At 40.3% G+C, this 15261-nt stretch overlaps 1 protein-coding gene across 5 annotated transcripts; it reads right to left on the bottom strand.

Moving 5' to 3' along the window:
* Positions 1 to 185: 185 nt before the first annotated feature.
* On the bottom strand, positions 186 to 14254 carry pan2 (poly(A) specific ribonuclease subunit PAN2). 5 transcript variants are annotated; one of them, XM_080031472.1, is made up of 26 exons: positions 14185 to 14254; positions 13197 to 13502; positions 11321 to 11490; positions 11059 to 11179; positions 10831 to 10908; positions 10246 to 10516; positions 9515 to 9860; positions 7487 to 7583; positions 7001 to 7120; positions 6747 to 6866; positions 6516 to 6644; positions 5742 to 5995; positions 4973 to 5121; positions 4741 to 4847; positions 4291 to 4389; positions 4093 to 4187; positions 3679 to 3820; positions 3337 to 3474; positions 3165 to 3224; positions 2986 to 3076; positions 2737 to 2894; positions 2022 to 2165; positions 1315 to 1494; positions 1065 to 1158; positions 718 to 924; positions 186 to 420 (listed from the first exon to the last, which is right to left on the bottom strand). In XM_080031472.1, the coding sequence occupies exons 2-26, from the start codon at positions 13482 to 13484 to the stop codon at positions 386 to 388; spliced, it is 3693 nt and encodes a 1230-aa protein (XP_079887598.1). In that variant the 5' UTR covers positions 13485 to 13502; positions 14185 to 14254; the 3' UTR covers positions 186 to 385. The 5 variants fall into 5 exon arrangements, with proteins under 5 accessions (XP_079887598.1, XP_079887599.1, XP_079887600.1 ...); XM_080031473.1 differs by having other exon boundaries at positions 730 to 924; XM_080031474.1 differs by having other exon boundaries at positions 736 to 924.
* Positions 14255 to 15261: the final 1007 nt, after the last annotated feature.

Below are 15261 nucleotides of genomic sequence, written 5' to 3'. Positions count from 1 at the left end.
GTTTGAATAGATTTCTCTGAAAGACCTTGGAGTGTACTTTGCTAGTATGCATGAGTGACTATGCAGTCATGTCATGTGGTATTAAACACGATGTATTTTCCAATGCTCATGATACATTAATTTATTAACATGACCAAAAACACTTAAGCATTTATTAATTTTTATTTTTTTACAAAAGACTCAAAATCATAAAATACAAATTAATTTCCAATTTTTTTAACAAAAAATACATATGTTGACATGATTAAAACTTGCGTGGTCACCGAGCTGACAACAAACACTGTACATGATGCAAAAATAAATGCAAATACGTACAAAATATGACAGTTATAGAAGGAGCAGGGATCAGTTAAAAGCCAGCGGTGTGGATGTGTCGCGGTGCAGCTCACAGGCCCATCACAGAGGGAAACACAGCAGCACCTGTTCGAGGAAGGAGAGTGATTTTAGTCCACAAAGACAGACTTGGTTGCTTTCATTACTTCATTATTATAAAGTGCCGTAATTATAAATTTTATTTGCTGGCGCCTTTCTGAACACTCAGGGTCACCATACAGTAAAATCATCAAAAGCAATACAAATAGATTCGTACCGTGCAATAAAAATATCAAAATAAATACATTAAAACACAAATAATAATCATACTTATAAATTAAATAAAGACTACACAGTTCAAATTAACACCAACCGGCCTGCATTTAAATCAATGTTGTGTCGTACTTTTTGGGCTACCTTGACCTTGATCTCCTGTGTCCGACTCGGGGACTTTCCAGTCCAGCTGCCGGCCCTTCTCGTAGAGTCCCTTCAGAACCTTCCTCACTTCGTCTGGCGCCCCTCCGTTGCTAAGCTCCAGGTACTTCCTGTACATGGCCAGAGCTGTGCGCGCGTCCTCAATACTGTCGTGGGTTTCCCCCTGGATGTTCAGTTCTGGGAGACAAAAAAACACTATCAGGAATGACCATATACCTCATAACCATTCCTATGTATCAACCGCAATGTCACTACAAGTCACCCCTGTGTGATCCTTGGTTAATAGTAAAATATTGATTAAGGCCACTGTAACTTACCTAGAAAGTACCAAGCAAGAAACCTCAGAGAAATCATCCTTTTGCGGGGTAAATGAAACAGGTGGACCGTGTCCACGACTTGGTCTTTCAGAACCTTAAAAAACAGCAAAGACACAAACATAAGTCGCCACGTCAAAAAGCTAAATATGTAGAGAGGGATCTGATATTCCCCCTTACAGGGATTATAACTGTGCACTGCCTAAACAATACTTATTGTCCATCCACAAAGAAAGTCTAAGAAATAACATACCAGCAAATTAATAACTCGGAAGTCCTTCTGTAAGCCGTGGCCAGCAAAGCGAACTCCCGTGTCGATGAGGAAGCGCAGCTTTAGGTAGGTGGATTTCAGCGTGGTCAAATGTTTTGAAGAGATCTTTGCATCCAAGTCTCCTGGTTTGATCCCAGAGTATTGTGTCAGATAGTCCACGACCTGAGAACAAACATTGAGAAGTGTTACAGATAAGGGACGTTAAAAACAAATAGTTTATATTTGCTCAATGTTTGATTTGATTGAAATTTATTTTGAACATATTAAGGATAGCAGAGAGGGTCTAACAAAAAATAATGACACAGCACAACGAGATACTAGGGCTAGAAATTAGACAAACATGGGAGAAGTGATCAATCTTCATGATCCGAGTACAATAAAGGAAACTTATCAGAAAATAAATTCCACCTCTCTACACTGCTCAGAACTTTCCTAAAATACATATTTTTTTGTAATTGAACTCATTTGTTACAGATAATCCTGCTTTAATCTAAAGGTTACCGTTTGTGTGTGAGTGTATTATCAACTAACAAAGGGACGCACTGTTTGTTTAAAGACAATGAAGGAAACATGATAGAGGTAGAGATCAGAAAAAAGGCGTCATAGTAAATTCCGGTATCTTGTTTCAAAGTATTCTTAATCATGCGTGTTTTTTTGCTATAAATCCATCTCTGTGTTTTGCCGCTCACCTGCTCCTGAGTAGAGATGTAGTCATCTATGAAGGGCACGCCCTCGTTGGCTCCCTGGCCCCTCACACAGGTGATCCGGGCCACGGACATCTGACTGGGTTTGATGGTCGACTTGGTGCCGTCACTGCGCAGTTCAGCCTCTTCCTGCAAACACACAGTCAGGAGTCACATTTAAATAAAGTGTATTGACTTTTCTCTAATAAAAACAGACTAAATCAGACTAGCATTGACACACTGGAAAATATTGAATTATTAATGAATCATAAATAATTCAAAAGGAATTATTAGGGGGCGCCCTTAGCTCAGTTGGTAGGGCGTCCCCCCCATGGGCCTCGGCCAGCAGCAGACCCAGGTTAGATTCCAGCCTGCGGTCATTCTCTGCATGTCACTCCCGTCTCTGCCCCATTTCAACTGTCTCTACACTATCAATAAAGCATAAAAATGCCAAAAAAATATATTTAAATTATTATTATTTTTTTTTTAAATTTATTATGCTGAATTACTGTAATCAAATAATTATGAATATTTTCATACTAGTGACTTGAAAGCTGTGTAGGTCGCTAATTCTTGGCCAGGATCATCGTCACACGAAATTTTCATATTGTACCACCACGTCTAGTGCCGACTCCTCTGCCATGAATATGAAGAACCAGGCTTTTAATTACTGTGTGACACAGTGAGGTAAACAGACAGTGACATTATAGTCCAGACTCACCTGATTGAGTGTGACAAACTCAGCATCCAGTCCCACCAGGTCTCCAGCCTGCGGCATCTCACTGACCATGAGAGGGATGAAGGTGGCGTGACTCTTCCTCTGTTTCCGGGCCAACGAGGCCTCCGTCAGCAGCACACTGGCATCTATGGGATTTTTAACTGCACAAAACATCAAAGCATGAGACAATACAAAATGGACCCACTTTACCTCAAGTAAAATCTCTGTATTTAATGGCCTTCCGACACTTACTGCGGAGGTCGTATTTGGTATGGTAGTTCCTCTTGGCGTAGTACAGGATGGCTGGCACCTTCCAGCTCACGTCAAATGCAGCAGCTTCAGTCTTTGACAAACAAAACAACAACAGTAATTTTACACAGCTGCAAACGTGGAATTTTATTATCATAAATGAAATACACTCAAGTATTTACCTTGTCGATTGGCTCAATTAAGAAATCATTGAAGAGGTACCACTGCTGGTGTGTGACTCCCTGGAACATAAATAGTTTTAAATTGCATTTTTTAAAGAAAGACTTGATAAAACATCAACTGAACTCTCAAAGTCTCTCTCAGAGTGTATTTCCTTATCTAGACTTCCCTCACCTCTTTCCTCTGATGGTAAGTCTCTCCCACTTTGATGTGTGCGATCAGGTTTCCACCTGTGCGAGCGTCTAAGACGTGAGGCACCGTGACGACCAAGTCATAGACAGAAGCGCCCTCCGCCTCCTCAGCATCGCTTAACTGACACCATGAAACAAGGCATTAGTTACACCACAATGAAAACCACAGTCAGCAAGCCAAAAATAAAAAGTCTCAAAATATGTGTTTTGTGCTGCATTCATGTGGTGTCAGAAAAGTTCCCAACTCAGTCTTGGACCATTGGAGGAACCCCTGAATGCAGCATAAACCCAGGTCTCTGTGGTAAAACTGCCCTCCCCCCCTCACCTCCTCTCCTTCAGGCCAGCTGCAGATCTCCAGACCCTGACTTTTACTGATGCACATCTTGAGTGAGAGAGGGATCCACACGTGACGTAGATCCTCCGCCTTTGTGTCGAAGGTGAAGCCGTTTGGATTGCAGTCCTCTCCACTACAAGGATCATACAGCAAGATAAAAGTGGGTGATACAAATTATATTATTTGAAGAGCTAAAACAATTAGTTAGACAACTAGATTATCTATTAATAAATGTTTGCTAAAAATATGACAGTTTTGAAATGTAAAGATTTGCTGTTCTTCTCTTTAATGGACAAAACAAACAATTTGAAGATGCCTAGAAACATTTTGAAGGGCATTTTTTTTTAATGCTGAACGATTCATCAAAAATATGAATGATTCATTGAAATTAAAAAGAGATCTTACTCCAAACACCACTCAGTTGGTAGGGCCGGCGGCGGGGGCTCTTTAGGTTTTGGAGGTTCCATCGCTTCTTTTTGCTTGGCCTTATTGAAGGCGTACTGAGAAGAAAAAACAATAACATTATTTATTAATCTAACTATCAAGAGTTACGCCATTAATGTCTGTTTATTTCAATCTTGCCAGGATGGAAATATGATTTACCTCTGCCTGCACCTTCCAGAATTCAGCCTCTTTGGCACTGTTCACCTCACAGTTGATGACCAGAACATCCGGGAGGCAGCGAATGTTGCGTGTCTGAACCTAGAATAGCAACAACAAACACTCTTATAATGCAGTTAAAGGTGGAACAAGACTATAAACGTATCGGATGTATAAATGTGGAGTCAGCGATTCTGGAAAACCCTTGTTCAAAATAAGTGAATATCTCCTCATGAGCATATGTAAGCAAGGGGGGGGGGGGCACTGAGCTAGCAGCATGCCCATTTACAGAGCCTAGGCTGTGTATTAACACCAGATTGTTTTCAGTTCACACACAATACGGACAGGTAGCAGATCGTGAAGAGATATTCAGTGATTTGAAAACAAGTATTCTCCAGAATGGCTGACTCCACCTTTAATGTGAGCTGCTGATATGTCTGAGCTGTGACTTACTGTGGGTTGATACTTCTCACAGTTTTCACACCAGGCCTGAGTGCTCTGCTCCAGACAGATGCTTTTCTTCAAGATCTCAGCAAAGTCGTATTCCTTTAGTGTTTTTTCTGACGAGTCAAAAGTGAGTATATGGTTAACAAATGCAGTCTCTCAGGGCCAGGGTTTGAGGTACACATTGGCTACACAGGATCACTCAATGCATAGCAGTTTTTAAAGAGCACTTTAATCTTACCTTGAGAGTTCTGTTCAGGGTAATGCATGGTGAAGAGCAGCGTGAGCGAGGAGCGGACCGTCTCTTTGCCACAGCGACACAGGCTGCTGTTCTCCACCTCACATCCAAACAGTTTCCCGATGGCAGACTCACCGGAGGAACCCAGGGAACTGTTTCAAACCAATCATCCAAACAACACAAACAAACAAATAGCGATTACATCTCCTCTTAACATATTTGTAAGAGCTATATTTGAATTTTTGTGTTTTTGTTTTATTCCTACAGACACTAGGGGGTGTATGTACAGGTAATTCAACAAGCATCTTTGTTGTATTTGTTTTAATTCATTTTTGGAAGGATTATTTGAATTCACTGACGCTAAACGAGAAAAAGTTTGCTATAATGTATTGGACAGCTGAATATAATTTATTTTTGTGAGCGCATGTATAATATATGTTCCAGGAAGGTACTAAATCAAATATTACATTATCAATAATCTCACCTAGTCACATATAAATACATAACCTCATCATGACGTGCACCCTGCGGTCTCCTTCCCTCTCTCTCTTTCCCTCGCTTCCTAAAAAAATGCACGCAAGTCTGTATGCGCTTGGGCACGGGTGTCGTAAAAATACTACCGCTTTTGTCCTAAGGTAAACAAAAACTGACTGTTCCTCTTAGTTTAAATAAAGTTACATTGAAAAAAAATCTAAAAATCTAAAATCAGTAGGGGTTTAAGTGAAGGAGTTAGTCACTACATTGTTTGTGCAAAGCTTTGTTCCTAAAATACCTATGTTTTGTGACTACACCAACAGGGAAGGCCCTTTCTGTTGGCGGCTCTGACCTGCTGCTGGCTCCCCTGTAGGCCTGCGGTCCCTCCTGCTCCTGTGTCTCCTGGTGCAGCTGCGTCAGGATGAAGCGGTTCCAGCTCTGGATCAAACGTCCCAGTCGAGCTTTTCCCGTTTGCTCGTCAGAGTCAGCGAGGATCAGACCCAGCGCCGAGGCTTCCGGAATGGTACGGAACGCTCGCAGAAAGTTACTGGCCTGAAGGAGAGGGGATAGGAGAGGGGATAGGTTGGGAAATATACATGGGAGACTTACTATGTGCAGCTGCAACACAAGGTGGATGTCAGTTTAAAGCCTCTGGAAATTCTGGGGTAAACTAGTATAAATCAATGTATGTTTAATATATTAATATTTTATAATATAGTTATATCAAACTTGGGTGTCTCAATAAGCTTTTACAGAAATCGTATTGAAAAATAATACTTATAAATAGTATAAAACCTAATTAAAGAAAATGCCTTTTACGGTCTGGAGTAGACCGTTTGACAGGACTGTGTGGGTGTGGCTTGTCAAACGGTCTCAATGGCAACTGTCATTATTATAAAACCATGACTGGTTCGAAATACATTTATGTCATAAGAACCAGAACATAGCCCGCCTCATCCAAACAACATTTCTGTAAAGTTTTTAAAACTTAAATGACAATATCTTTAGGATATTGTGGATTTGGGCTTACAGAGGCTTTAACATGTCTACGCTGCCACAGAGATCAACCTACCTGGCATGGACCTCCTCGGGACAAATCCAACATGTGAAAGAGGAAGCCGAGCTCGCAGGCCAAACAAAACTCCTTCTGGCACAAGTGATTCTGCACCAGACACCGGATTGGCTCCAGGAAATATAACACCTAACGTGACAACACAGAAACAGGAGAAAAAAAACAAGTCTGCTTTTAGACAACTTCTAAAAAAATGTAAATACAAACTTTAAAACCTTCCTAGTTTCTTACATGGATCATGCAGTTGCAGTAGGCGTTTGGGATGTGAGGCTCCAGACCAGCAAACAAGGTTCTGTTGTAATGTTTGAAATCAAAGTCCTCCAGGCCCAGTTTGGAGTATTTAATTGTGACCTATTCAAGCACAAAGATGTCTTCATTATACATGTCAAGGATCATAACTTGTTTTAATAGAAAAGAAAAGCAAACAAATGATCAGAAGATGAAAAGAAAAGAAAAAAAAATCATCCATTATCCAAATCCATTACCTTTCTGTATTTCTTGGGCACCATGTAGAGATGTGGCTCTTCATCACGCCCTTGAGGTGACTCAGGGACCTCGCTGTAATTATCATAATTAAGCTCCACGTCTTTAATCTTGTAAGGAACCTGAAAACAACACAGAAAACAGATTTTAAAACTGCAAAAAAAATGTTTTTCTAAATCTCAATATAGTGGAAATGCTACAATACTAAAGGAAGTTACCAAAACACACCTTGTACAAATCTGACAATAGATCTTACTATTTACTTTCTCCATATGCAAAAGGAGTTTAAACAACTCGGACAATTCCCACCTTTGCATTCGTGTTGTCTCTCTGGACATGTGTCTATCATTGTCTTTTATGCATGAGATTTTTTTTCAAGTGCTTTCTGCAGCACAAATTGCACCAATTAAGAACAACAATATGTTGACTTGAGTGATCATGTAAAAAGTTGTTGTAAAGAAAATCTCCATTGTGCGTTTTAGACATGCCTGGTTCCGAGGGCGTGTTCGAGGATTTGCTGCATAACCGATGAACCCAACAGTTTTCATGGTGCGCAGGATTTCTGGGTCCACAGGAGGAGCTCGTCTGTTAGACATGAAAAAGGTTTAGCAGTTAAGAAAACAACAGAGAAACAATAGCTAGTAATAGCCATGGGAAGATGAATAAAATGTCATGTCATAATAATTCTATAGTAAAATTATTTCAGGAGACCTTGCCATCAATGATTTCTGAAGAGGGGAACAAAAAAGTTTCACACGATGATTAATTTTTTTTTTTTTTGTGGTGGGCGAGATAATTTTCGTAAGTTTGGTGGTTTCGTTTTCATTCGGTTAAGTCACACCACCAGTTAAAAATCAAAGCTGGTGATATTCTGCATTTCTGCTTGGTCAACCAATCCCATGAAAAAAAAAAAAAAAAAAAAAACAACAACGCATTAGTCTGTGTCTCGATACTTTCCAGCTTCCCTATCTTTCCCCAGTCGGTGCCATTGAAGACGTACATCTTTATTAACTGACTCACAGACAAATTGTTTCATTATCAACAAAGGCAACAAAGGCTCATTCATCATTTCCTTAAACAGCTGGACTCTGTGGTTTATTCGCAAACGTGACTCAAACAGGAAGTACATAGTATATTGTTATACTGTGCCATGGTGCACTGGAAGAGATGCATCAATCCACTATTTTTCATTTTCCGTACTTTCCGTACTATAAGCTGCACTGGACAATAAGCCGCAGGTGTTATAATGTTTAATTACCATATGTAAGAGTTCGTGCACAGAGGGGATTGTCGGGAAAGAGATGGCTGCTTGAGGAAGCTCCCATATATTAACATTTCAACAAACAAGTTGCATATTTGCATAACGTACGTAAGTGTTACCATTTTGTGCAATAGTAGCTATTAGGGATGGGCACGAGTCTTTTCGCTACTCGTGTGATCGCTTGCATTCCTCGAGGATCAATCGATTCCTCGTTAAACTTTTTTCTATTTTTAGAACGCAACGCATCTGTCTACAGAACAACGGTTGACCGCAATAAAGCGCTCAATGCTTATGTCAAACAGTCACAGTTGCCATATGATATTAATTTATTTTCCACAAGTTTAAAACACATTTTCCTAACAAAGTAATTAAATAAGCGGGCCACACTTTAAACCGATTGAGTAGGTCTGCGGTGGAGAGAGAAAAAAGAGAGAGAAAAAAAGCATGGGCTGTAGTTGGCTAACAATCAAAATAGACATTTAAAATAAGAAGGGCAGCAAATACAATAAAAGTATTGTCCTACAATTTAAACACATAGATAGGCTAAATAACTCACCAAAGCAGTAGAAGTTGTATATCCAACCGCGTAATGCTCACTCCTGTCCGTGACTAATTACCGCGACTAATTCCTCGTTAACGGAACGTTACACCGGTCGGCTTTTGAATCTCAATCCTATATTCCATAATAAAGGCTTCTTAAATGTCGTTTGCTCGAATGTGCCCGAAGTCAGCCTGGCTTCTTTACTTGACTTTCCAAGTTTTCCAGCACCGCATTCAGCTCCGCGGTGCTGTGGAGACCACACACTGGCTGCGCTGCACGAAGGTGGCAGTTATTTGCGGTTTCTGTTTGACACAACGCTTAGTTTATTTAACTTGGATCAAAATATTTAATTTTGTTAAACTTTATATCCGTTTTGTGCCGTTTTGTACACGTATATAACATTTTAAAATAGGGGCGGCCTGCCGGCCGGCCTAAAGGCTACAAACAAAAACAAAAAACGATTTTCCTCATCCACCAATCGAGATCATTTGAAACGAGGAGTACTCGAGTACTTGGTGCTGATATTAGTTGTTAGGTTATAAAGGATTTGGAATTGTGGGAGTTAGATAATATTGAAGCTCTATGGCACAAAAGAATAAACTCTTTCATCTTTGGATTCACAGATAAAGATTTGTTAGTGTAATTGGTTTCAAATATTACCAGTCACACAAAACCAGCTAAAGTAAAGACATATTGCACTTGTGAGTGTGTTACCTGGGGCTGGGTGCGGCCTGTGCAGTGGACCACTCTGACAGCAGATGCTCGGTGCTGGTGAGCGGCATGGGGATGAGAGAGATGGGCAGCAGGTCGTGGTTCCAGTCCAGCTGAGGCAGAGAGTCCACCAGGCACGGCAGGGCAAACTCCGTCTCACGCGAGTAGTCGTTAAAGTTTACCTCTGGAGCATCGGACCACAGGTGCACGCAGCCCCCAGAGTCCCCGAACGCCAGGGCTTGTTTGCTGGCCGACACGTCAAAGCTCATGAGCAGCTGGCCCACCGTGTTGACGTGGAAAATGTCCGCCATGTTGGCCAAACCGGTGGGCTCGCAGAACTGGCACTGACCTAGAGGAAGAAGAGATGGACCATTATTCACAAGCTAAATTGTTTTATTCAAATACCTGAGGTTGGAATGGTCCCTAAATAATGGAATGTTTACCTTTACCTAAAGGCTGTCCGTCATTTTGACAGATTAAATCATGTGGGCTATACATCTCATTTTGATTAACTTCCACACTTGTCCAGTTGGTGGCGAGTGTGCACATATGAATAAATTGTTCATAATTGATTTCGATCTCAGTGCTCAAGTTAAAATAATTAAATAAAATAATTAGCATGTGTCACACATTTATTACCCAAACTCTATTGGAAAAAAGCATAAAGTCTTCAAATACAGTGACAACAATGCTTGCATGATGGAGAGCCCGCATTCCCCCGGTGGATAGGATACCTGTCTGTGAGATGATGGCCAGACGGGACGTGTAGGTGGGAATGAAGCGCAGGAACAGCGGGTCCACGTGCACCTGGAGAGGCGTCACAGCTCGCATCATGCGCAGGTCGTACACCATGAGGAACCGGTCGCACGCCAGACCGTTCATCCCTCTGCTGGAGAACCCGCACGCAGCCAGCAGGTTCCCGTGCACGTCAAAGTCAGACAAGCTGCCGGAGAACGCGTCAAACTCGTGCTCCGTCTTGAAGGAACGCAAGTCCCGAAGGGTTACCTGGGTTTTTAAGAGAGAGTGAATTAATGTGAGAGCTGTGTAACTCTGATTGTACAGTATTCCATCTTGTTTACATTTATTGTATTGTTCATTCTACTTTATATTTTTATGGCATGGTATGTCTTGCAATACTTTTGTGTTTATAGAAGTCTCAGGTGGCTCTCTTCTCTTGTGTGTTTCTCTTATACATTTTCTTCTTTTATATTGCATTGCTGAAGGCAGACTGACTCTCAAGAATGTCATTGCCAACAACTTCAATGCTGTGCATATGACAAATAAACAATCTAGAATGCAATGCATCAAGTCATCCTTACCCTGCCAGAAGTGTGGCCACAGAAGAAGAAACGACCAGTCTGGCGCATTATTGCCACTCCAGGTAGGTCAACTGTGAACTGTCAAATACATGTGACAAGAAAGTAAACCGTCAATCATTCACTCTAAGTATGTTACTCTTATTCCACACATAATATTGTGTCATTTGGTCGGTGCTGCATGCATTCATAGTTGTGGATGTTGAGAAACTTAAAATCACAATTTCTCACTTTTTGAGTTTCTTGAACAGTATTCAGGTCCATTTCAACCACGTAGTTCTGAAATCCGCCCATGATCAAGCTGTTGTTATCAGTCATCAGGAGACTATGCATATCAGCTCCTTCATCCATGCTGAAATGCACACACGCAATAGAAATCGTCCCAAACTTTAATCAGTTGTTTCAGTGAGATTTTCTTTTTCAGCTACAGAGGTTAATACTATCAATCTTAGCATAAGGACATTTGTCTCAGTCAATATTTTTTAACACTTACGGGTAATCAAACATAACAAGGCCCCCTCGGGTGTGGCATTTTAGGTTAGCCTTGGAAAGGAAAAGGACGCCCGTTTCCAAACTCTGAATCTGTCGGATGTCATCTGCTGCGTTCGCTTGGAATGAAGAAAAGCGTCCCATTGTAGGACCGAAGAACGAGGTTACGTGACCCTTAGGAGAATACATTCAAAAGAATAAAACAGTAAGACACATGGCTGCAGTCTTTTTGAATTTTCACTTTTTAAACTGGAATCTGCATGTTTCATAAAACAATCTACAGGGTTCCCACACATTTTTACTGATTAATGTTTTCTAAATGTTCCATGACATTTTAGTCAATTTCCATAACCTTATTTAAATAGCTTAAAGTAGGTCGGCCTGTTTATAATCCTATTGATCAATAATGAGACTGTTACTGTGTCTCTTGAACGTAGCGTTACATTTGTCATTCAAAAGCCAACACTCACTTCCCAGGCATTGTTGCGTATAATCAAACTGCTTAGTACCTACTATTACTAGATCGACTAGCAAACTGGGTTGGACTCTCTGGAACTGTACTAAACTGGTTTGAATCATACTTAAAGGAAAGAGACTACTATGTGTCAATAGGCAATTTCACATCCGAGCGAACAAATATTACATGCGGGGTCCCCCAAGGTTCCATTCTTGGGCCTCTTCTGTTTAACATATACATGCTACCGCTAGCTCAGATTATGAACAAAAACAAATTATGCTACCATAATTATGCAGACGACACACAAATTTACATAACCATATCACCAGGAGACTATAGTCCGATTCAAGCACTAAGTAAATGCATTGAACAAATCAATGACTGGATGTGCCAAAACTTTCTTCAATTAAACAGCGACAAAACTGAAGTAATTGTCTTGCCAGGGATGAACAATCAAAAGTCAGCGCACAGCTTAAATCTGTTATGTTAGAAAGCACACACCAAGCTAGGAATCTTGGAGTAGTGATAGATTCCGACTTAAATTTCAAAAAACACATTAAATCAATTACTAAGTCAGCCTACTACCACCTTAAAAATATATCGAGAATTAAAGGGCTAATGTCTCAGCAGGACTTAGAAAAACTTGTCCATGCATTTATTTTTAGTAGACTTGACTACTGTAACAGTGTCCTTGCTGGCCTTCCTAAAAAATCAATCAGACAGCTTCAGCTAATTCAGAACGCTGCTGCTCGAGTCCTCACTAGGACCAAAAAAGTGGATCACATCACCCCAGTTCTGAGGTCTTTACATTGGCTTCCTGTTAACCAAAGAATTGATTTTAAAATATTGATGTTGGTCTACAAAGCCCTAAATGGTTTAGGGCCAAAATACATATCTGACCTACTGGTCCCTTATGAACCAGTCAGAGCTCTCAGGTCGTCTGGGACTGGGCTATTGAAAGTCCCCAGAGTAAGGACCAGACAGGGAGAGGCAGCCTTTAGTTTTAATGCACCCAAGCTCTGGAATAAACTTCCAGGGGACTTGAGGTCCGCTTCAACACTTGGCTCTTTTAAATCAGGTCTGAAGACCGTTCTGTTTCCGTTTTAACCTGAAATTTTAATTTCTCATTTTGAATTAATTATTATTATTTTTTTTGGAATGTGTGCTCTATGCTTGATGTATTTTGTTCTTACTTGATGTATTTTGTTATTGCTTATGTAAAGCACCTCGAATGGCCTTGTGTCCGAAATGTGCTCTAAAAATAAACTTGCCTTGCCTTGCCTTACTAGCAAATTATTTAGTTAATTCCAAACAATTTCCAGGCCTGGAAAACAATTTAATCAAATTTCAAAACCTTTCCAGGAAATGCATGTCTGTGGGAACCCTGAATCTAAAGTCCATCACTTTTGATCAAGGCTCTCACCCTGTGGTTCCCCATCCAGAGCATTTCCTCCTGAAGGTCAAAATGTGTGGCGGTGACCGGGATGCCGACCTCTGACACTGCGCTGTGCAGCTCAGAGAACATGCCCTCCATGAGGTGCACGGTGTCGGGGCCGGGGCCCGCCAGCCCCTCCGGGTCCAGCTCCACCCCCTGCATCATGTTGGGGTTGAGGTGGGGGTCCATGGAGGGCTCCATCCCCCCATCCAGGGGCCCGTGGAGGCCGGGGGAATACTCACCCATCCCAGGGTCCAGACTGTCAAAGTTCATCATAAGTTCAGCTCAATCAACCTACAGAGGAATGACAACTATGTGAATGGTAACACAAACATAGCTAATATGAGTGTTGAAGAAGTTTGTCATTGTGTCTTATTCAATAAGGAAGCTGATGTATTATTAATCATGGAAGATGAATGATTTAGGAAGAAGGGGTGAGATTAAATAAGTTATTCTTCTTCTCACCCCTTTTTAAACATGTAAACCAAGCTTTACATTTTCTATAAACACATTATTTTTTAATTGTGTCCACTTTATTGCACATGGTCTCTCATTTTTTTTTTACATTTCATTTCTAATCCTAAAGGATTTTTAAATAAACTGCACACAACTATTAGCCCATATTTACATTTCAGCTGCACATTGTATGTATTCATTCCAAACAGCACTACCACCACAAGGCAACTGCAATTTAACCATGCGAAATATGTATGCTGCGTAATTACTGTAGTGTGTTGTGTGTTCATGTTTTATTCACAGAAAGCTGAGGTAATGTCTTTTTACTCTCAACAGTGAGTGTTTGCTAGCTCGGTTAGCTCATTCAGCTAGCGTTAGCACCGTCACGAGCTACACAGACAAGTCTATTTCCGTTATTCAATCAATATCCCCATTACTGAATTGTGTGTATCATTTCGTTTCTTAAAAAATTAAAAAACAAATGGAATAGTTGAAATATGAATGTAAAGTTTACACAAACCTATTCTTGTTATGTCCATGCTCGCGCTCGCGCTTCAGTCACAACAATAACACAGGCGCACAAAAACACTTCCGGAGGAAAGAGAGGTTGCGTTCAAGAGCTTCGAGTCGGTCTGAAAATGAAATCAGTGTGCAAAGTATATATCTCCCTTGTTTTCTTTATATGTCCATGGTTTCTACAAATGAATTAAATAATACTAATTATGTATTTACGGACCTAGCAAATTGGGTACGTGATGCTGGGCTCCATAATATATATATACTATCTATGGTCCGAGGCCATGAAGGCACCATGTAAACTATGAAGTTTAGGGCCCTGAAGGCACCATGAAGATATTACAAATGCTGGGTAGGTAGCGGTAGGTAGGTAAGTGACTTTATTTATTCCCAAAGGAAGTTTTGCAGTTGTAATAATAATATACATTAATGACAAAAACAACAAAAACATTCATAACACACACACACACACACACACACACACACACACACACACACACACACACACACACACACACACACACACACTCACGCTGTACAATTAAATAAAGAAGAATTAGTTTAACCTGAAGTAAAAATGCTAGACAAACACTATATATATTATGAAATGTGCATTACTTGTAATTCGTGCACATTTTAAAACAGTGCATTCTGTGATCATTTGATGAATTACAAGAAATGCAGAACATTTATTTTATTTTAATATTAAATAGCTCAGGTCGTTTTTTAAGCATAAAGCCTACATTTTCTTGTTCACATTTTTTTAAATAAAAGGATTTGCTTAGTTTTTTGTTTGTTTGTTTGTTTAACATCATATTAAACGTATTATCTTTGGGTTTTGGACTGGTGATGAAATAAAACGTGAGAAGAAACAAGATTAATCTGGCACGGGTCTAAAATTAAAATAAATGCATATAGGCTACTGTAGCCTATCTGTGGTATAAAGATCTCAGCAGCAATACTGTATAGGCAACATTCGATCTATGTTATTTCGAATTGAGGTAGTAGTAGCAAACTCTTTTCACATTTAGCATACCAACGTAAAAAAAAAAAAATAATTATAAATTGGGCTAATAAGTCA

Source organism: Ammodytes marinus (genome assembly GCF_949987685.1).
Source record: "Ammodytes marinus genome assembly, chromosome: 7".
NCBI lineage: Eukaryota > Metazoa > Chordata > Actinopteri > Uranoscopiformes > Ammodytidae > Ammodytes > Ammodytes marinus.
The sequence above is the reverse complement of the archived record's forward strand: the minus strand, read 5'-3'. Positions and strand labels throughout refer to the sequence as shown.